Source organism: Lepisosteus oculatus, chromosome 4, assembly GCF_040954835.1.
Source record: "Lepisosteus oculatus isolate fLepOcu1 chromosome 4, fLepOcu1.hap2, whole genome shotgun sequence".
NCBI lineage: Eukaryota > Metazoa > Chordata > Actinopteri > Semionotiformes > Lepisosteidae > Lepisosteus > Lepisosteus oculatus.
The window spans coordinates 1145325-1166927 of NC_090699.1; the positions used below are offsets into that span (position 1 = coordinate 1145325).

General features: G+C 54.5%; 1 protein-coding gene across 2 annotated transcripts; it reads left to right on the forward strand.

Moving 5' to 3' along the window:
- The first annotated feature begins 4456 nt into the window (after positions 1–4456).
- On the forward strand, positions 4457–21506 carry pheta2 (PH domain containing endocytic trafficking adaptor 2). 2 transcript variants are annotated; one of them, XM_069188294.1, is made up of 5 exons: positions 4457–4750; positions 7136–7259; positions 12553–12853; positions 15941–16698; positions 20400–21506. In XM_069188294.1, the coding sequence occupies exons 2-4, from the start codon at positions 7179–7181 to the stop codon at positions 16372–16374; spliced, it is 816 nt and encodes a 271-aa protein (XP_069044395.1). In that variant the 5' UTR covers positions 4457–4750; positions 7136–7178; the 3' UTR covers positions 16375–16698; positions 20400–21506. The 2 variants fall into 2 exon arrangements, with proteins under 2 accessions (XP_069044395.1, XP_069044396.1); XM_069188295.1 differs by having other exon boundaries at positions 4467–4564.
- The last annotated feature ends 97 nt before the right edge of the window (positions 21507–21603 follow it).

Here is a 21603-nt window from a genome sequence, read left to right on the forward strand (position 1 = left end):
ACAGTGAGCCTGTCTCTCAATAATAATAATACAGCGTGTGATCTCCTGTCCCTGCCCGAAGAACAGACAGTGAGCCTGTCTCTCAGTAATAATAATACAGTGTGTGATCTCCTGTCCCAGCCTGAGGAACAGACAGTGAGCCTGTCTCTCAATAATAATACAGTGTGTGATCTCCTGTCCCAGCCTGAGTAACAGACAGTGAGCCTGTCTCTCAATAATAATAATACAGTGTGTGATCTCCTGTCCCAGCCTGAGGAACAGACAGTGAGCCCGTCTCTCAGTAATAATAATACAGTGTGTGATCTCCTGTCCCAGCCTGAGGAACAGACAGTGAGCCTGTCTCTCAATAATAATACAGTGTGTGATCTCCTGTCCCAGCCTGAGTAACAGACAGTGAGCCTGTCTCTCAATAATAATACAGTGTGTGATCTCCTGTCCCAGCCTGAGGAACAGACAGTGAGCCCGTCTCTCAATAATAATAATACAGTGTGTGATCTCCTGTCCCAGCCTGAGGAACAGACAGTGAGCCCGTCTCTCAATAATAATAATACAGTGTGTGATCTCCTGTCCCAGCCTGAGGAACAGACAGTGAGCCTGTCGTGTGATCTCCTGTCCCAGCCTGAGGAACAGACAGTGAGCCTGTCTCTCAATAATAATAATACAGTGTGTGATCTCCTGTCCCAGCCTGAGGAACAGACAGTGAGCCTGTCTCTCAATAATAATAATACAGTGTGTGATCTCCTGTCCCAGCCTGAGGAACAGACAGTGAGCCCGTCTCTCAGTAATAATAATACAGTGTGTGATCTCCTGTCCCAGCCTGAGGAACAGACAGTGAGCCTGTCTCTCAATAATAATACAGTGTGTGATCTCCTGTCCCAGCCTGAGGAACAGACAGTGAGCCTGTCTCTCAATAATAATAATACAGTGTGTGATCTCCTGTCCCAGCCTGAGGAACAGACAGTGAGCCTGTCTCTCAATAATAATAATACAGTGTGTGATCTCCTGTCCCAGCCTGAGGAACAGACAGTGAGCCTGTCTCTCAATAATAATAACACAGTGTGTGATCTCCTGTCCCAGCCTGAGGAACAGACAGTGAGCCTGTCTCTCAATAATAATAACACAGTGTGTGATCTCCTGTCCCAGCCTGAGGAACAGACAGTGAGCCCGTCTCTCAGTAATAATAATACAGTGTGTGATCTCCTGTCCCAGCCTGAGGAACAGACAGTGAGCCTGTCTCTCAATAATAATAATACAGTGTGTGATCTCCTGTCCCAGCCTGAGGAACAGACAGTGAGCCTGTCTCTCAGTAATAATAATACAGTGTGTGATCTCCTGTCCCAGCCTGAGGAACAGACAGTGAGCCCGTCTCTCAATAATAATAATACAGTGTGTGATCTCCTGTCCCAGCCTGAGGAACAGACAGTGAGCCTGTCTCTCAATAATAATAACACAGTGTGTGATCTCCTGTCCCAGCCTGAGGAACAGACAGTGAGCCTGTCTCTCAATAATAATAATACAGCGTGTGATCTCCTGTCCCTGCCCGAAGAACAGACAGTGAGCCTGTCTCTCAGTAATAATAATACAGTGTGTGATCTCCTGTCCCAGCCTGAGGAACAGACAGTGAGCCTGTCTCTCAATAATAATACAGTGTGTGATCTCCTGTCCCAGCCTGAGTAACAGACAGTGAGCCTGTCTCTCAATAATAATAATACAGTGTGTGATCTCCTGTCCCAGCCTGAGGAACAGACAGTGAGCCCGTCTCTCAGTAATAATAATACAGTGTGTGATCTCCTGTCCCAGCCTGAGGAACAGACAGTGAGCCTGTCTCTCAATAATAATACAGTGTGTGATCTCCTGTCCCAGCCTGAGTAACAGACAGTGAGCCTGTCTCTCAATAATAATACAGTGTGTGATCTCCTGTCCCAGCCTGAGGAACAGACAGTGAGCCCGTCTCTCAATAATAATAATACAGTGTGTGATCTCCTGTCCCAGCCTGAGGAACAGACAGTGAGCCTGTCGTGTGATCTCCTGTCCCAGCCTGAGGAACAGACAGTGAGCCTGTCTCTCAATAATAATAATACAGTGTGTGATCTCCTGTCCCAGCCTGAGGAACAGACAGTGAGCCTGTCTCTCAATAATAATAATACAGTGTGTGATCTCCTGTCCCAGCCTGAGGAACAGACAGTGAGCCCGTCTCTCAGTAATAATAATACAGTGTGTGATCTCCTGTCCCAGCCTGAGGAACAGACAGTGAGCCTGTCTCTCAATAATAATACAGTGTGTGATCTCCTGTCCCAGCCTGAGGAACAGACAGTGAGCCTGTCTCTCAATAATAATAATACAGTGTGTGATCTCCTGTCCCAGCCTGAGGAACAGACAGTGAGCCCGTCTCTCAGTAATAATAATACAGTGTGTGATCTCCTGTCCCAGCCTGAGTAACAGACAGTGAGCCTGTCTCTCAATAATAATAATACAGTGTGTGATCTCCTGTCCCAGCCTGAGGAACAGACAGTGAGCCCGTCTCTCAATAATAATAATACAGTGTGTGATCTCCTGTCCCAGCCTGAGGAACAGACAGTGAGCCGTCTCTCAATAATAATAATACAGTGTGTGATCTCCTGTCCCAGCCTGAGGAACAGACAGTGAGCCCGTCTCTCAATAATAATAATACAGTGTGTGATCTCCTGTCCCAGCCTGAGGAACAGACAGTGAGCCCGTCTCTCAATAATAATAACACAGTGTGTGATCTCCTGTCCCAGCCTGAGGAACAGACAGTGAGCCTGTCTCTCAATAATAATAATACAGTGTGTGATCTCCTGTCCCAGCCTGAGGAGCAGACAATGAGCCTGTCTCTCAATAATAATAATACAGTGTGTGATTTCCTGTCCCAGCCTGAGGAACAGACAGTGAGCCTGTCTCTCAATAATAATAATACAGTGTGTGATCTCCTGTCCCAGCCTGAGGAACAGACAGTGAGCCTGTCTCTCAATAATAATAATACAGTGTGTGATCTCCTGTCCCAGCCTGAGGAACAGACAGTGAGCCTGTCTCTCAATAATAATAACACAGTGTGTGATCTCCTGTCCCAGCCTGAGGAACAGACAGTGAGCCTGTCTCTCAATAATAATAACACAGTGTGTGATCTCCTGTCCCAGCCTGAGGAACAGACAGTGAGCCTGTCTCTCAATAATAATAATACAGTGTGTGATCTCCTGTCCCAGCCTGAGGAACAGACAGTGAGCCCGTCTCTCAGTAATAATAATACAGTGTGTGATCTCCTGTCGCAGCCTGAGGAACAGACAGTGAGCCTGTCTCTCAATAATAATACAGTGTGTGATCTCCTGTCCCAGCCTGAGGAACAGACAGTGAGCCTGTCTCTCAATAATAATAATACAGTGTGTGATCTCCTGTCCCAGCCTGAGGAACAGACAGTGAGCCCGTCTCTCAGTAATAATAATACAGTGTGTGATCTCCTGTCCTAGCCTGAGGAACAGACAGTGAGCCTGTCTCTCAATAATAATACAGTGTGTGATCTCCTGTCCCAGCCTGAGTAACAGACAGTGAGCCTGTCTCTCAATAATAATAATACAGTGTGTGATCTCCTGTCCCAGCCTGAGGAACAGACAGTGAGCCCGTCTCTCAATAATAATAATACAGTGTGTGATCTCCTGTCCCAGCCTGAGGAACAGACAGTGAGCCGTCTCTCAATAATAATAATACAGTGTGTGATCTCCTGTCCCAGCCTGAGGAACAGACAGTGAGCCCGTCTCTCAATAATAATAATACAGTGTGTGATCTCCTGTCCCAGCCTGAGGAACAGACAGTGAGCCCGTCTCTCAATAATAATAACACAGTGTGTGATCTCCTGTCCCAGCCTGAGGAACAGACAGTGAGCCTGTCTCTCAATAATAATAATACAGTGTGTGATCTCCTGTCCCAGCCTGAGGAGCAGACAATGAGCCTGTCTCTCAATAATAATAATACAGTGTGTGATTTCCTGTCCCAGCCTGAGGAACAGACAGTGAGCCTGTCTCTCAATAATAATAATACAGTGTGTGATCTCCTGTCCCAGCCTGAGGAACAGACAGTGAGCCTGTCTCTCAATAATAATAATACAGTGTGTGATCTCCTGTCCCAGCCTGAGGAACAGACAGTGAGCCCGTCTCTCAATAATAATAATACAGTGTGTGATCTCCTGTCCCAGCCTGAGGAACAGACAGTGAGCCTGTCTCTCAATAATAATAACACAGTGTGTGATCTCCTGTCCCAGCCTGAGGAACAGACAGTGAGCCTGTCTCTCAATAATAATAACACAGTGTGTGATCTCCTGTCCCAGCCTGAGGAGCACGCAGCCTGTCTCTCAGTAGTGTTGTGTCATGTAGCCGACAGTTTTTTAAATGTTGACTCACTTTTGCTGCTTTGGCGGCACTGTGACTCAGCCGTCATGCCAATAAAGCTCTGTGAGTTTGAAAGTGGTTGAGAAACGGGGAAGTGCGGCGGCCGGGAGGGAAGGCGCTCAGACTCGACCCGCAGGCGTGTTGCTGCTCCGCCGCCGGCGCTGCAGGTGAGCCGACAGGCGCCGCTCGCACGCGCGGAGCCGCACCTGGAAGTGACGCGCAGGTGTGACGCGCAGGTGTGCCGCCGCTGCCCCACCCCGCGCAGGTACACTACCGCCGCCCGTGACGCGCACGTCAGCACACGGCCGCGGACACGCAGACTGGGCACCGGGAGCTGCTTACCTGAGACTCCGGTAAGAAACCAGTTTGCAAACACTTTCTATACCCAGTGTTCAGTGTGCAGTATTCAATACAGTTTCTATACACTGTGTTCAGTGTGCAGTATTCACTACACTTTCTATACCCAGTGTACAGTGTGCAGTATTCAATACAGTTTCTATACACTGTGTGCTCAGTGTGCAGTATTCAATACAGTTTCTATACACTGTGTTCAGTGTGCTGTATTCAATACAGTTTCTATACACTGTGTTCAGTGTGCAGTATTCAAGACAGTTTCTATACACTGTGTGCTCAGTGTGCAGTATTCAATACAGTTTCTATACACTGTGTGCTCAGTGTGCAGTATTCAATACAGTTTCTATACACTGTGTTCAGTGTGCTGTATTCAATACAGTTTCTATACACTGTGTTCAGTGTGCAGTATTCAAGACAGTTTCTATACACTGTGTGCTCAGTGTGCAGTATTCAATACAGTTTCTATACACTGTGTTCAGTGTGCAGTATTCAATACCGTTTCTATACCATGTGTACAGTTTGCAGTATTCAATACAGTTTCTATACCCTTTGTACAGTGTGCTGTATTCAATACAGTTTCTATACACTGTGTTCAGTGTGCAGTATTCAATACACTTTCTATACCCAGTGTACAGTGTGCAGTATTCAATACAGTTTCTATACACTGTGTTCAGTGTGCAGTATTCAATACAGTTTCTATACACTGTGTGCTCAGTGTGCAGTATTCAATACAGTTTCTATACACTGTGTTCAGTGTGCTGTATTCAATACAGTTTCTATACACTGTGTTCAGTGTGCAGTATTCAATACAGTTTCTATACACTGTGTTCAGTGTGCTGTATTCAATACAGTTTCTATACACTGTGTTCAGTGTGCAGTATTCAAGACAGTTTCTATACACTGTGTGCTCAGTGTGCAGTATTCAATACAGTTTCTATACACTGTGTTCAGTGTGCAGTATTCAAGACAGTTTCTATACACTGTGTGCTCAGTGTGCAGTATTCAATACAGTTTCTATACACTGTGTTCAGTGTGCAGTATTCAATACAGTTTCTATACACTGTGTGCTCAGTGTGCAGTATTCAATACAGTTTCTATACTGTGTTTAGTGTGCAGTATTCAATACAGTTTCTATACTCTGTGTTCAGTGTGCGGTATTCAATACAATTTCTATACCCTGTGTACAGTGTGTGGTATTCAATACAATTTCTGTACCCTGTGTACAGTGCACATTATTCAATACAGTTTCTATACCCTGTGTGTACAGTGCGCAGTATTCAATACAATTTCTATACCCTTTGTACAGTGTGCAGTTTTCAATACAGTTTCTATACTGTGTTCAGTGCACAGTATTCAATACAGTTTCTATACACTGTGTGTACAGTGTGCAGTATTCAATACAGTTTCTATACACTGTGTTCAGTGTGCAGTATTCAATATTCAATACAGTTTCTGTACCCTGTGTGTACAGTGCGCAGTATTCAATACAATTTCTATACTCTGTGTTCAGTGTGCAGTATTCAATACAGTTTCTATACACTGTGTGCTCAGTGTGCGGTATTCAATACAATTTCTATACCCTATGTACAGTGTGTGGTATTCAATACAATTTCTGTACCCTGTGTACAGTGCACATTATTCAATACAGTTTCTATACCCTGTGTACAGTGCGCAGTATTCAATACAATTTCTATACCCTGTGTACAGTGTGCAGTATTCAATATTCAATACAGTTTCTATACCCTGTGTTCAGTGCGCAGTATTCAATACAATTTCTATACCCTGTGTACAGTGTGTGGTATTCAATACAATTTCTGTACCCTGTGTACAGTGCACAGTATTCAATACAGTTTCTATACACTGTGTTCAGTGTGCAGTATTCAATATTCAATACAGTTTCTATACTCTGTGTACAGTGTGCAGTATTCAATATTCAATACAGTTTCTATACCCTGTGTACAGTGTGCAGTATTCAATATTCAATACAGTTTCTATACCCTGTGTACAGTGCACAGTATTCAATACAATTTCTGTACCCTGTGTACAGTGTGCAGTATTCAATATTCAATACAGTTTCTATACTCTGTGTACAGTGTGCAGTATTCAATATTCAATACAGTTTCTATACCCTGTGTACAGTGCACAGTATTCAATACAGTTTCTGTACCCTGTGTACAGTGTGCAGTATTCAATATTCAATACAATTTCTGTACCCTGTGTACAGTGCACAGTATTCAATACAGTTTCTGTACCCTGTGTGTACAGTGCGCATACTGTCAGACTGACAGTAGTCCTGGTGTAGGATTGTGGATTCACATAATGATCATACAGATGTTCCTGTCAGTCTTAGGGCTCACAGATCTGTCTGCTGTTCCCTATTTCAGCTGCTGTACTACACCTTTCCTGCAGCCAGGGGGCGCTGTCAGTATGAAGCTGCATGAGAAGATCTTGGTTCACTACCTGACTTGTGATTCACCGGTGGACAAAGAGGGATACCTCTACAAGAAGGTACCAGTATTCCCAGTGATTAACAGTGTAGTTGGGGTACTGCAGTGTACTGTTCTGCTGTTCTGGGTCCAGATTGACTGTCAGCGCCCAGGTCTGACAGAACTGCTCCAGCAGTGCCCAGGTCTGACAGTCCTGCTCCAGCAGTGCCAGGTTCTGCTGTTCTGGGTCCAGATTGACTGTCAGTGCCCAGGTCTGACAGTCCTGCTCCAGCAGTGCCAGGTTCTGCTGTTCTGGGTCCAGATTGACTGGCAGTGCCCAGGTCTGACAGTCCTGCTCCAGCAGTGCCAGGTTCTGCTGTTCTGGGTCCAGATGGGCTGGCAGTGCCCAGGTCTGACAGTCCTGCTCCAGCAGTGCCAGGCTCTGCTGTTCTGGGTCCAGGTGGGGTACTGCAGTGTACTGTGATCAGTGGTGTAGTTGGGGTACTGCGGTGGACTGTGGTCAGTGGTGTAGTTGGGGTACTGCAGTGTACTGTGATCAGTGGTGTAGTTGGGGTACTGCAGTGGACTGTGATCAGTGGTGTAGTTGGTGTACTGCAGTGGACTGTGATCAGTGGTGTAGTTGGTGTACTGCAGTGGACTGTGATCAGTGGTGTAGTTGGGGTACTGCAGTGTACTGTGATCAGTGGTGTAGTTGGGGTACTGCAGTGTACTGTGATCAGTGGTGTAGTTGGGGTACTGCAGTGGACTGTGGTCAGTGTTGTAGTTGGGGTACTGTAGTGGACTGTGATCAGTGGTGTAGTTGGGGTACTGCGGTGGACTGTGGTCAGTGGTGTAGTTGGGGTACTGCAGTGGACTGTGGTCAGTGGTGTAGTTGGGGTACTGCAGTGGACTGTGGTCAGTGGTGTAGTTGGGGTACTGCGGTGGACTGTGATCAGTGGTGTAGTTGGGGTACTGCAGTGGACTGTGATCAGTGGTGTAGTTGGTGTACTGCAGTGGACTGTGATCAGTGGTGTAGTTGGGGTACTGCAGTGTACTGTGATCAGTGGTGTAGTTGGGGTACTGCAGTGTACTGTGATCAGTGGTGTAGTTGGGGTACTGCAGTGGACTGTGATCAGTGGTGTAGTTGGTGTACTGCAGTGGACTGTGGTCAGTGGTGTAGTTGGGGTACTGCGGTGGACTGTGGTCAGTGGTGTAGTTGGGGTACTGCAGTGGACTGTGATCAGTGGTGTAGTTGGGGTACTGCGGTGGACTGTGATCAGTGGTGTAGTTGGGGTACTGCAGTGTACTGTGATCAGTGGTGTAGCTGGGGTACTGCAGTGGACTGTGATCAGTGGTGTAGTTGGGGTACTGCAGTGGACTGTGGTCAGTGGTGTAGTTGGGGTACTGCGGTGGACTGTGGTCAGTGGTGTAGTTGGGGTACTGCGGTGGACTGTGATCAGTGGTGTAGTTGGGGTACTGCGGTGGACTGTGATCAGTGGTGTAGTTGGGGTACTGCAGTGTACTGTGATCAGTGGTGTAGCTGGGGTACTGCAGTGGACTGTGATCAGTGGTGTAGTTGGAGTACTGCAGTGGACTGTGATCAGTGGTGTAGTTGGGGTACTGCAGTGGACTGTGGTCAGTGGTGTAGTTGGAGTACTGCAGTGGACTGTGATCAGTGGTGTAGTTGGGGTACTGCAGTGGACTGTGGTCAGTGGTGTAGTTGGGGTACTGCGGTGGACTGTGATCAGTGGTGTAGTTGGGGTACTGCGGTGGACTGTGATCAGTGGTGTAGTTGGGGTACTGCGGTGGACTGTGATCAGTGGTGTAGTTGGGGTACTGCGGTGGACTGTGGTCAGTGGTGTAGTTGGAGTACTGCGGTGGACTGTGATCAGTGGTGTAGTTGGGGTACTGCAGTGGACTGTGGTCAGTGGTGTAGTTGGGGTACTGCAGTGGACTGTGGTCAGTGGTGTAGCTGGGGTACTGCGGTGGACTGTGATGAGTGGTGTAGCTGGGGTACTGCGGTGGACTGTGATCAGTGGTGTAGTTGGGGTACTGCGGTGGACTGTGGTCAGTGGTGTAGTTGGGGTACTGCGGTGGACTGTGGTCAGTGGTGTAGTTGGGGTACTGCGGTGGACTGTGATCAGTGGTGTAGTTGGGGTACTGCAGTGGACTGTGATCAGTGGTGTAGTTGGGGTACTGCGGTGGACTGTGGTCAGTGGTGTAGCTGGGGTACTGCGGTGGACTGTGATCAGTGGTGTAGCTGGGGTACTGCGGTGGACTGTGATCAGTGGTGTAGCTGGGGTACTGCAGTGGACTGTGGTCAGTGGTGTAGTTGGGGTACTGCGGTGGACTGTGATCAGTGGTGTAGTTGGGGTACTGCGGTGGACTGTGATCAGTGGTGTAGTTGGGGTACTGCGGTGGACTGTGGTCAGTGGTGTAGTTGGGGTACTGCGGTGGACTGTGGTCAGTGGTGTAGTTGGGGTACTGCGGTGGACTGTGATCAGTGGTGTAGTTGGGGTACTGCGGTGGACTGTGATCAGTGGTGTAGTTGGGGTACTGCGGTGGACTGTGGTCAGTGGTGTAGTTGGGGTACTGCGGTGGACTGTGGTCAGTGGTGTAGTTGGGGTACTGCGGTGGACTGTGATCAGTGGTGTAGTTGGGGTACTGCGGTGGACTGTGGTCAGTGGTGTAGCTGGGGTACTGCGGTGTACTGTGATCAGTGGTGTAGCTGGGGTACTGCGGTGGACTGTGGTCAGTGGTGTAGTTGGGGTACTGCGGTGGACTGTGGTCAGTGGTGTAGTTGGGGTACTGCGGTGGACTGTGGTCAGTGGTGTAGTTGGGGTACTGCGGTGGACTGTGGTCAGTGGTGTAGTTGGGGTACTGCGGTGGACTGTGGTCAGTGGTGTAGTTGGGGTACTGCGGTGGACTGTGATCAGTGGTGTAGTTGGGGTACTGCGGTGGACTGTGATCAGTGGTGTAGTTGGGGTACTGCGGTGGACTGTGGTCAGTGGTGTAGTTGGGGTACTGCGGTGGACTGTGGTCAGTGGTGTAGTTGGGGTACTGCGGTGGACTGTGGTCAGTGGTGTAGTTGGGGTACTGCGGTGGACTGTGGTCAGTGGTGTAGTTGGGGTACTGCGGTGGACTGTGGTCAGTGGTGTAGTTGGGGTACTGCGGTGGACTGTGATCAGTGGTGTAGTTGGGGTACTGCGGTGGACTGTGATCAGTGGTGTAGTTGGGGTACTGCGGTGGACTGTGATCAGTGGTGTAGTTGGGGTACTGCGGTGGACTGTGATCAGTGGTGTAGTTGGGGTACTGCGGTGGACTGTGATCAGTGGTGTAGTTGGGGTACTGCGGTGGACTGTGGTCAGTGGTGTAGTTGGGGTACTGCGGTGGACTGTGGTCAGTGGTGTAGTTGGAGTACTGCGGTGGACTGTGATCAGTGGTGTAGTTGGGGTACTGCAGTGGACTGTGGTCAGTGGTGTAGTTGGGGTACTGCAGTGGACTGTGGTCAGTGGTGTAGCTGGGGTACTGCGGTGGACTGTGATGAGTGGTGTAGCTGGGGTACTGCGGTGGACTGTGATCAGTGGTGTAGTTGGGGTACTGCGGTGGACTGTGGTCAGTGGTGTAGTTGGGGTACTGCGGTGGACTGTGGTCAGTGGTGTAGTTGGGGTACTGCGGTGGACTGTGATCAGTGGTGTAGTTGGGGTACTGCGGTGGACTGTGATCAGTGGTGTAGTTGGGGTACTGCGGTGGACTGTGGTCAGTGGTGTAGCTGGGGTACTGCGGTGGACTGTGATCAGTGGTGTAGCTGGGGTACTGCGGTGGACTGTGATCAGTGGTGTAGCTGGGGTACTGCGGTGGACTGTGGTCAGTGGTGTAGTTGGGGTACTGCGGTGGACTGTGATCAGTGGTGTAGTTGGGGTACTGCGGTGGACTGTGATCAGTGGTGTAGTTGGGGTACTGCGGTGGACTGTGGTCAGTGGTGTAGCTGGGGTACTGCGGTGGACTGTGGTCAGTGGTGTAGTTGGGGTACTGCGGTGGACTGTGGTCAGTGGTGTAGTTGGGGTACTGCGGTGGACTGTGATCAGTGGTGTAGTTGGGGTACTGCGGTGGACTGTGATCAGTGGTGTAGTTGGGGTACTGCGGTGGACTGTGGTCAGTGGTGTAGTTGGGGTACTGCGGTGGACTGTGGTCAGTGGTGTAGTTGGGGTACTGCGGTGGACTGTGATCAGTGGTGTAGTTGGGGTACTGCGGTGGACTGTGGTCAGTGGTGTAGCTGGGGTACTGCGGTGTACTGTGATCAGTGGTGTAGCTGGGGTACTGCGGTGGACTGTGGTCAGTGGTGTAGTTGGGGTACTGCGGTGGACTGTGGTCAGTGGTGTAGTTGGGGTACTGCGGTGGACTGTGGTCAGTGGTGTAGTTGGGGTACTGCGGTGGACTGTGGTCAGTGGTGTAGTTGGGGTACTGCGGTGGACTGTGGTCAGTGGTGTAGTTGGGGTACTGCGGTGGACTGTGATCAGTGGTGTAGTTGGGGTACTGCGGTGGACTGTGATCAGTGGTGTAGTTGGGGTACTGCGGTGGACTGTGGTCAGTGGTGTAGTTGGGGTACTGCGGTGGACTGTGGTCAGTGGTGTAGTTGGGGTACTGCGGTGGACTGTGATCAGTGGTGTAGTTGGGGTACTGCGGTGGACTGTGGTCAGTGGTGTAGTTGGGGTACTGCGGTGGACTGTGGTCAGTGGTGTAGTTGGGGTACTGCGGTGGACTGTGGTCAGTGGTGTAGTTGGGGTACTGCGGTGGACTGTGGTCAGTGGTGTAGTTGGGGTACTGCGGTGGACTGTGGTCAGTGGTGTAGTTGGGGTACTGCGGTGGACTGTGGTCAGTGGTGTAGCTGGGGTACTGCGGTGGACTGTGATCAGTGGTGTAGTTGGGGTACTGCGGTGGACTGTGATCAGTGGTGTAGTTGGGGTACTGCGGTGGACTGTGATCAGTGGTGTAGTTGGGGTACTGCGGTGGACTGTGGTCAGTGGTGTAGTTGGGGTACTGCGGTGGACTGTGGTCAGTGGTGTAGTTGGGGTACTGCGGTGGACTGTGATCAGTGGTGTAGTTGGGGTACTGCGGTGGACTGTGATCAGTGGTGTAGTTGGGGTACTGCGGTGGACTGTGATCAGTGGTGTAGTTGGGGTACTGCGGTGGACTGTGGTCAGTGGTGTAGTTGGGGTACTGCGGTGGACTGTGGTCAGTGGTGTAGTTGGGGTACTGCGGTGGACTGTGATCAGTGGTGTAGTTGGGGTACTGCGGTGGACTGTGGTCAGTGGTGTAGTTGGGGTACTGCGGTGGACTGTGACTAACGGTGTCCTGGCCCCGGTCTCTCTCAGGGCGAGAGAAACACCTCGTACCAGAAGCGCTGGTTCGTCCTCAAGGGGAACCTGCTGTTCTACCTGGAGCGACTGGGCGGTGAGGCGCTGGGGGTCATCGTGCTGGAGGGCTGCTCCGTGCAGCTCTGCGAGTCGGACGAGCAGTTCGCCTTCGCCCTGGTCTTCCCGGGCCCCGGCCTCAGGACCTACAAGCTGGCCGCGGACAGCCCGGATGGGCAGGAGAGCTGGATCAAGGCACTGATGTCAGCGAGCCACAGCTACATGAGCCAGCTGGTGCAGGACCTGGAGAGGCAGTACGAGGGTCAGTACAGCAGTGTGCCAGTCTCTCGCTCTCTCTTTTCTCTCTCTCTCTCTTGCAGTGTGCCAGTCTCTCTCTCTCTCTTTTCTCTCTCTCTCTCTTGCAGTGTGCCAGTCTCTCTCTCTCTCTTTTCTCTCTCTCTCTCTTGCAGTGTGCCAGTCTCTCGCTCTCTCTTTTCTCTCTCTCTCTCTTGCAGTGTGCCAGTCTCTCGCTCTCTCTTTTCTCTCTCTCTCTCTTGCAGTGTGCCAGTCTCTCTCTCTCTCTTTTCTCTCTCTCTCTTGCAGTGTGCCAGTCTCTCGCTCTCTCTTTTCTCTCTCTCTCTCTTTTCTCTCTCTCTCTCTTGCAGTGTGCCAGTCTCTCTCTCTTTCTCCTACACTCTTGTCCAGATTGACTGTCAGTGCCCAGGTCTGACAGTCCTGCTCCAGCAGTGCCAGGTTCTGCTGTTCTGGGTCCAGATGGGCTGGCAGTGCCCAGGTCTGACAGTCCTGCTCCAGCAGTGCCAGGTTCTGCTGTTCTGTGTCCAGATGGGCTGTCAGTGCCCAGGTCTGACAGTCCTGCTCCAGCAGTGCCAGGCTCTGCTGCAGCCCCTGTTCTGTGGGCGACAGCAGGACCAGGTCATCTGCGTGGAGCAGGAACTTGATTTCTGTGTGGTGTAGTGTGAGACCAGGAGCTGCAGACTGCTCCAACATTCCTGCTAATTCATTGATATAGATATTGAACAGTGTTGGGCTCAGGCTGCAGCCCTGTCTCACCCCGCGGCCTTGGGTGAAGAATTTGGTCCTTTTGTTTCCAATTTTCACTGCACATTTGCTCTCTGAATACATTGATTTAATGATGTCGTACACTTTGCCCCCTATGCCACTTTGGAGTAGTTTGTAAAACAATCTTTCATGCCAAATCAAGTCAAATGCTTCTTTGAAATCGACAAAGCAGGCAAAAATTTTACTTTGTGTTTTTGGTGGACGTGTTTGTCTATCAGTGTGTGTAGGGTGTAAATGTGATCAGATGTGTGGTGATCTGGCAAGAAGCCAATCTGACTTTTACTCAGGACATTGTGTTCGGTAAGGAAGGCCAGTATTCGTGTGTTCAGGATACTGCAGAATACCTTCCCCAGGTTACTGTTCACACAGATGCCCCGGTAGTTGTTGGGATCGAGTTTATCTCCACTCTTATAGATGGGCGTGATCAGTCCTTGGTTCCAGGCCTCGGGGAAACATCCAGCTGTCATGATGAGATTGAGGAGTTTGAGCAGGGCTTGTTGCAACTTTGGGCTGCTGTGTCTTAGCATCTCATTTATGACACCATCATGGCCACAGGCTTTGCGTGGTCTGAGGGCCTGGAGTTTGTCCAGTAGCTCCTGCTCAGTGATTGGGGAGTCTAAGGGGTTTTGGTTGTCTTTGATAGCCAATTCCAAACTTTTGAGTTTTTCATAAATGGTGTTTTGGTCTGATTGATTAGTATTTGGAAGCTTTTGATAGAGATTTTCAAAGTATGTTTGCCAGATTGTTCCATTTTGGATGGCCAATTCTTCTGGGTTTGATTTGTTTAAATTGTTCCACTTCTCCCAGAAACAGTTCTGATTTAGTGACTCCTCAATTTCTGCAAGTTGTTTGTTTATGTATGTGTTTCTTTTCTTTTTCAGCATGTGTTTGTAAAGTTTTACCATGTCACAGTACCTGAGTCGCAGATCTGTGTTGTGTGGTTGTCTGTGTTTTTAATTTGAGACTTTTCGTAGTGCATTTCTGATGTTTTTGCACTCCGTATCAAACCACTTTTCTTTTGCTTTTGTTTTTTGGTAGTTTTTTGATTTAGTTGTTTTTAGCTTAGATTTTGATGCTAGTTTGTGGAATATAGGTGATTTAGTTTTTGTGTGGCCAAGTTTATGCCTAATTTGTTGGTTTGATACGGAGTGTTTAGGAATGTGTCCATCAGTGTCTGAATTTCGTCATGGCCCAGTGCAGTTTGGTATCTGTCTAGGCTGTCTGTGTCCCATCTGTATGCCTGGTTGAGGTCATACAGCTGGCTGGGCTGTGTCAGTGTGTCTCTGTGCTGGTGTGCTCTCTTCATGTAGAGTGTGATCTGGCTGTGGTTGGAGAGGAGAGTTTGTGACCTGACAGTGAAGGCACTGATACAGGAGGGGTCCAGGTCGGTGATGGCGTAGTCCACCACACTGCTGCCCAGAGCTGAGCTGTAGGTGAACCTGCCTAGAGAGTCCCCTCTAGTCCTGCCGTTGACGATGTACAGGCCAAGCCCTTGACAGAGCTGCAGCAGCTCGTGCCCGGTGCTGTTGACCGTGGTCATGGCTGCACCTGTGTGAGGTGACTGGTGTGGTATAGAGGGACTGTCTGAATACACCAGTGTGTCCCTCTGTGAGGTGACTGGTGTGGTACAGAGGGACTGTCTGAATACACCAGTGTGTCCCTGTGTGAGGTGACCGGTGTGGTACAGAGGGACTGTCTGAATACACCAGTGTGTCCCTGTGTGAGGTGACCAGTGTGGTACAGAGGGACTGTCTGAATACACCAGTGTGTCCCTGTGTGAGGTGACTGGTGTGGTACAGAGGGACTGTCTGAATACACCAGTGTGTCCCTGTGTGAGGTGACTGGTGTGGTACAGAGGGGGCTCTCTGACAGGGGTGTGGGGGTGTGGGGGTGACCCCGAGTGTCTGACAGGGGTGTGGGGATGTGGGGGTGACTCCGAGTGTCTGACAGGGGTGTGGGGGTGTGGGGGTGACCCCGAGTGTCTGACAGGGGTGTGGGGGTGTGGGGGTGACCCCGAGTGTCTGACAGGGGTGTGGGGGTGACCCCGAGTGTCTGACAGGGGTGTGGGGATGTGGGGGTGACTCCGAGTGTCTGACAGGGGTGTGGGGGTGTGGGGGTGACCCCGAGTGTCTGACAGGGGTGTGGGGATGTGGGGGTGTGGGGGTGACCCCGAGTGTCTGACAGGGGTGTGGGGGTGTGGGGGTGGCCCCGAGTGTCTGACAGGGGTGTGGGGGTGACCCCGAGTGTCTGACAGGGGTGTGGGGGTGTGCAGTAGGTGTGGAGCTGGCGGCTGTGAGGAAGACCCCTGACTCGGCTCTCTCCCTCTCAGGGGCCCGACGGGAAGCCTACTCTGGGGCCTCCTACCAGCGCTGCGCTGTGATCGGACCCGACGCCGAGCGGCTCGCCCAGGGCCTGGGGCTGGGCCCCCGGGAGCCGAGGACTGACAGCGGCCCCCGCCTGCAGGCCCTGCCCCCCACCAGCAGGCCCTGCCGGAGGTCCCCCAAGCTGTGGCCCCGGCGGCAGGCGCAGGTGGCCCCCCTGCCTGAGCCGGGGCCCCCCTGCGCCGGGGCCACGGGCTGGGGCCCGGGGGCGTGGCCCGGCCTGGGGGTGGAGCCACTGGAGGCCTTCAGCGAACTGCACGAGCACTACGGGCGGGAGGTCCGGGAGCTGCGAGCCAATTGGCTGGGCCGGCGCGAGGGGCGGGACAGTGGGAGGGGTCAGGAGGAGGGGGCGGAGACGCTGGACCTGATCGACTTCGGGTGAGGAGGTCTGCGCCCCAATGCGCCCCGGGGCGCCCCCTCACGACCCCCAGCTCTCTCGCTCCGGGGTCGCGGGGCTGGAAGTGCGTGGAGTGTGTTTCTGTGTGTTTGTGGGGAATGTGGGGTTTGTGCGTGTTGTGTTTTATTCAGTGTGACACCGTGGCCGGGGGGGGCTGGTCCCCCCCACTTCACACCACCGGGGGTCTGAGGGGACAGCACTGCTCTGGAGACGGGAGCTCTGGAGGACAGGAGAGGAGCTCTGGAGGAGAGGAGCACCTGAGGACAGGAGAGGAGAGGAGCGCCGGAGGAGAGGAGAGGAGCTCTAGAGGTGAGGAGCTCTGGAAGAGAGGAGAGGAGAAGAGAAAAGAGGAGCGCCAGAGGACAGGAGAGGGTGGGAGCTGGGGACGTTCTGTTAGAGAAAGGAGCCCCTCACCCCCCTGCTGGAGCCCCTCACCCTCCTCACCCCCCTGCTGGAGCCCCTCACCTCCTCACCCTCCTGCTGGAGCCCCTCACCTCCTCACCCTCCTCACCCTCCTGCTGGAGCCCCTCACCTCCTCACCCTCCTCACCCTCCTGATAGAGCCCCTCACCCTTCTCACCCTCCTGCTGGAGCCCCTCACCTCCTCACCCTCCTGCTGGAGCCCCTCACCCTCCTCACCCTCCTGCTGGAGCCCCTCACCCTCCTCACCCTCCTGCTGGAGCCCCTCACCTCCTCACCCTCCTCACCCTCCTCACCCTCCTGCTGGAGCCCCTCACCTCCTCACCCTCCTCACCCTCCTGCTGGAGCCCCTCACCCTCCTCAGCCTCCTCACCCTCCTGCTGAGCCCCTCACCTCCTCACCCTCCTGCTGGAGCCCCTCACCTCCTCACCCTCCTCACCCTCCTGCTGGAGCCCCTCACCCTCCTCACCCTCCTGCTGGAGCCCCTCACCCTCCTCACCCTCCTCACCCTCCTGCTGGAGCCCCTCACCCTCCTCACCCTCCTGCTGGAGCCCCTCACCCTCCTCACCCTCCTCACCCTCCTGCTGGAGCCCCTCACCCTCCTCACCCTCCTGCTGGAGCCCCTCACCTCCTCACCCTCCTCACCCTCCTGCTGCAGCCCCTCACCCTCCTCACCCTCCTGCTGGAGCCCCTCACCCTCCTCACCCTCCTGCTGGAGCCCCTCACCTCCTCACCCTCCTCACCCTCCTGCTGGAGCCCCTCACCCTCCTCACCCTCCTCACCCTCCTGCTGGAGCCCCTCACCTCCTCACCCTCCTGCTGGAGCCCCTCACCCTCCTCACCCTCCTGCTGGAGCCCCTCACCTCCTCACCCTCCTCACCCTCCTCACCCTCCTGCTGGAGCCCCTCACCTCCTCACCCTCCTCACCCCCCTGCTGGAGCCCCTCACCTCCTCACCCTCCTGCTGGAGCCCCTCACCTCCTCACCCTCCTCACCCTCCTGCTGGAGCCCCTCACCTCCTCACCCTCCTCACCCTCCTGCTGGAGCCCCTCACCCTCCTCACCCTCCTCACCCTCCTGCTGGAGCCCCTCACCTCCTCACCCTCCTGCTGGAGCCCCTCACCTCCTCACCCTCCTCACCCTCCTCACCCTCCTGCTGGAGCCCCTCACCTCCTCACCCTCCTGATAGAGCCCCTCACCCTCCTCACCCTCCTCACCCTCCTGCTGAGCCCCTCACCTCCTCACCCTCCTCACCCTCCTGCTGAGCCCCTCACCTCCTCACCCTCCTCACCCTCCTGCTGGAGCCCCTCACCTCCTCACCCTCCTGCTGGAGCCCCTCACCCTCCTCACCCTCCTGCTGGAGCCCCTCACCTCCTCACCCTCCTCACCCTCCTGCTGGAGCCCCTCACCTCCTCACCCTCCTGCTGGAGCCCCTCACCCTCCTCACCCTCCTGCTGGAGCCCCTCACCTCCTCACCCTCCTCACCCTCCTGCTGGAGCCCCTCACCCTCCTCACCCTCCTCACCCTCCTGCTGGAGCCCCTCACCTCCTCACCCTCCTGCTGGAGCCCCTCACCCTCCTCACCCTCCTGCTGGAGCCCCTCACCCTCCTCACCCTCCTCACCCTCCTGCTGGAGCCCCTCACCCTCCTCACCCTCCTGCTGGAGCCCCTCACCCTCCTCACCCTCCTGCTGGAGCCCCTCACCTCCTCACCCTCCTCACCCTCCTGCTGGAGCCCCTCACCCTCCTCACCCTCCTCACCCTCCTGCTGGAGCCCCTCACCTCCTCACCCTCCTGCTGGAGCCCCTCACCCTCCTCACCCTCCTGCTGGAGCCCCTCACCTCCTCACCCTCCTCACCCTCCTCACCCTCCTGCTGGAGCCCCTCACCTCCTCACCCTCCTCACCCCCCTGCTGGAGCCCCTCACCTCCTCACCCTCCTGCTGGAGCCCCTCACCTCCTCACCCTCCTCACCCTCCTGCTGGAGCCCCTCACCTCCTCACCCTCCTCACCCTCCTGCTGGAGCCCCTCACCCTCCTCACCCTCCTCACCCTCCTGCTGGAGCCCCTCACCTCCTCACCCTCCTGCTGGAGCCCCTCACCTCCTCACCCTCCTCACCCTCCTCACCCTCCTGCTGGAGCCCCTCACCTCCTCACCCTCCTGATAGAGCCCCTCACCCTCCTCACCCTCCTCACCCTCCTGCTGAGCCCCTCACCTCCTCACCCTCCTCACCCTCCTGCTGAGCCCCTCACCTCCTCACCCTCCTCACCCTCCTGCTGGAGCCCCTCACCTCCTCACCCTCCTGCTGGAGCCCCTCACCCTCCTCACCCTCCTGCTGGAGCCCCTCACCTCCTCACCCTCCTCACCCTCCTGCTGGAGCCCCTCACCTCCTCACCCTCCTGCTGGAGCCCCTCACCCTCCTCACCCTCCTCACCCTCCTGCTGGAGCCCCTCACCTCCTCACCCTCCTGCTGGAGCCCCTCACCCTCCTCACCCTCCTGATAGAGCCCTTCACCCTCCTCACCCTCCTGCTGAGCCCCTCACCTCCTCACTCTCCTCACCCTCCTGCTGGAGCCCCTCACCTCCTCACCCTCCTGCTGGAGCCCCTCACCTCCTCACCCTCCTCACCCTCGTGCTGGAGCCCCTCACCTCCTCACCCTCCTTACCCTCCTGCTGGAGCCCCTCACCTCCTCACCCTCCTCACCCTCCTGCTGGAGCTCCTCACCTCCTCACCCTCCTGCTGGAGCCCCTCACCTCCTCACCCTCCTGCTGGAGCCCCTCACCTCCTCACCCTCCTCACCCTCCTGCTGGAGCCCCTCACCTCCTCACCTCCTCACCCTCCTGCTGGAGCCCCTCACCTCCTCACCCTCCTGCTGGAGCCCCTCACCTCCTCACCCTCCTCACCCTCCTGCTGGAGCCCCTCACCTCCTCACCCTCCTGCTGGAGCCCCTCACCTCCTCACCCTCCTGCTGGAGCTCCTCACCTCCTCACCCTCCTCACCCTCCTGCTGGAGCCCCTCACCCTCCTCACCCTCCTCACCCTCCTGCTGGAGCCCCTCACCCTCCTCACCCTCCTGCTGGAGCCCCTCACCCTCCTCACCCTCCTCACCCTCTTGCTGAGCCCCTCACCTCCTCACCCTCCTGCTGGAGCTCCTCACCTCCTCACCCTCCTCACCCTCCTGCTGGAGCCCCTCACCTCCTCACCCTCCTGCTGGAGCCCCTCACCTCCACACTCTCCTCACCCTCCTGCTGGAGCCCCTCACCCTCCTCACCCTCCTGCTGGAGCCCCTCACCTCCTCACCCTCCTCACCCTCCTGCTGGAGCCCCTCACCCTCCTCACCCTCCTGCTGGAGCCCCTCACCTCCTCACCCTCCTGCTGGAGCCCCTCACCCTCCTCACTCTCCTCACCCTCCTGCTGGAGCCCCTCACCTCCTCACCCTCCTCACCCTCCTGCTGGACGTCTGTCTCCCTGCTCTGTGCGGACTCTAAGCTCTTGTCCAGGGTGCTGGCCATCAGGCTGGGGGTAGTGCTGCGGTCAGTGGTTCTCTGACCAGTCGCCTGGCTGGTCAGTCTTTGATAACAAGTTTTGGCCACCTCCAGACTACTGAACCTGGATACTGGTCTCACTGGGCTGGAGCAGGAAGAGGCCTTCGGCACCGGTGACCTCCTCAGTGTGCTGCACGCGCAGGGGGGCAGCAGGGCTGTGCGCTCTCAGGAGTGCTCTGCTCTCTCGCCATCGGACCCCTGCTGTATCAGCTGCGCCAGGTCACCGAGGGGCTGTCCCGGTCTCGGCGCTCGCTGATGACATCACCCAAGAGTAGAATCCTGCTCCAGGAGCTGCGCAGGAGAGACGCAGGAGAGAGACGCAGGGACTGCGCAGGAAAGACACAGGAGAGAGACGCAGGAGAGAGACGCAGGGACTGTGCAGGAAAGACCCAGGAGAGAGACGCAGGAGAGAGACGCAGGAGAGAGACGCAGGAGAGAGACGCAGGAGAGAGACGCAGGAGAGAGACGCAGGAGAGAGACGCAGGAGAGAGACGCAGGAGAGAGACGCAGGGACTGCGCAGGAAAGACACAGGAGAGAGACGCAGGAGAGACGCAGGGGCTGTACTGGGTGAGGAAGGCCGTCCTCCAGGAGGAGGGAGGACAGGGACTCGTTGACATCCGGAGCTGCGTCTTCAGGGTTCGCTGGGTCACAACACTGTACCAGGGACACGGCAGCAGAGTTCTCCAGCTCAAGCCTTCTACAGAAACCGGACCACAGCTCCAGCAGGCTCCCTCTGCTAATACAGATCAAAGCAAGTGGGATCCCTGAGAGACACCCCAGTACCTCACGCTGACCATTCTACGGTCCAGCAGAAACTCTGACTTGTCTTCGCTCAGCGAGACGCCAGCCGGTCCCTCACGGCTGAGACAGGAAACCCAGGGCATCATGGGACCTGTAGTTCTCCCCAAGGACAGCGGAAACTACAGATTCTTAAAGACTCAGGATCACAGGGCTCAGAGCTGCTCCGACCTCTAGGCTCAAGGTACCCCCACGCTGCGTCACGGCCCGAGCGGACGGGGAACCGGGCTCCGGACCTCGGACCGGTGTCCCAGTCTGCTTCGCTCTGCTGGTCCTCTGGCCGGCGGTGTGTGAATGTGAGTGTGAATTATCACATGTGTTCATATTGTTTTCTGTGAATAAACTCTATTTACAACTCATAACTCTCAGGGCAGTGTTCATGTACTGGAGTGTCCAGTCAGTGTGTGTGTATGAACCCCTCTCTCTCTCAGTGCAGTATTAATGTACTGGAGTGTCCAG

What these genes read in the sequence shown, in the direction of transcription:
- pheta2 (XM_069188294.1), top strand. Translation starts at nt 7,179, where the DNA reads ATGAAGCTGCATGAGAAGATCTTGGTTCACTACCTGACTTGTGATTCA. An exon ending in AGGGATACCTCTACAAGAAG is followed by an intron (nt 7,260 to 12,552) that starts GTACCAGTATTC and finishes GGTCTCTCTCAG; the next exon opens with GGCGAGAGAAACACCTCGTA. An exon ending in CCTGGAGAGGCAGTACGAGG is followed by an intron (nt 12,854 to 15,940) that starts GTCAGTACAGCA and finishes TCTCCCTCTCAG; the next exon opens with GGGCCCGACGGGAAGCCTAC.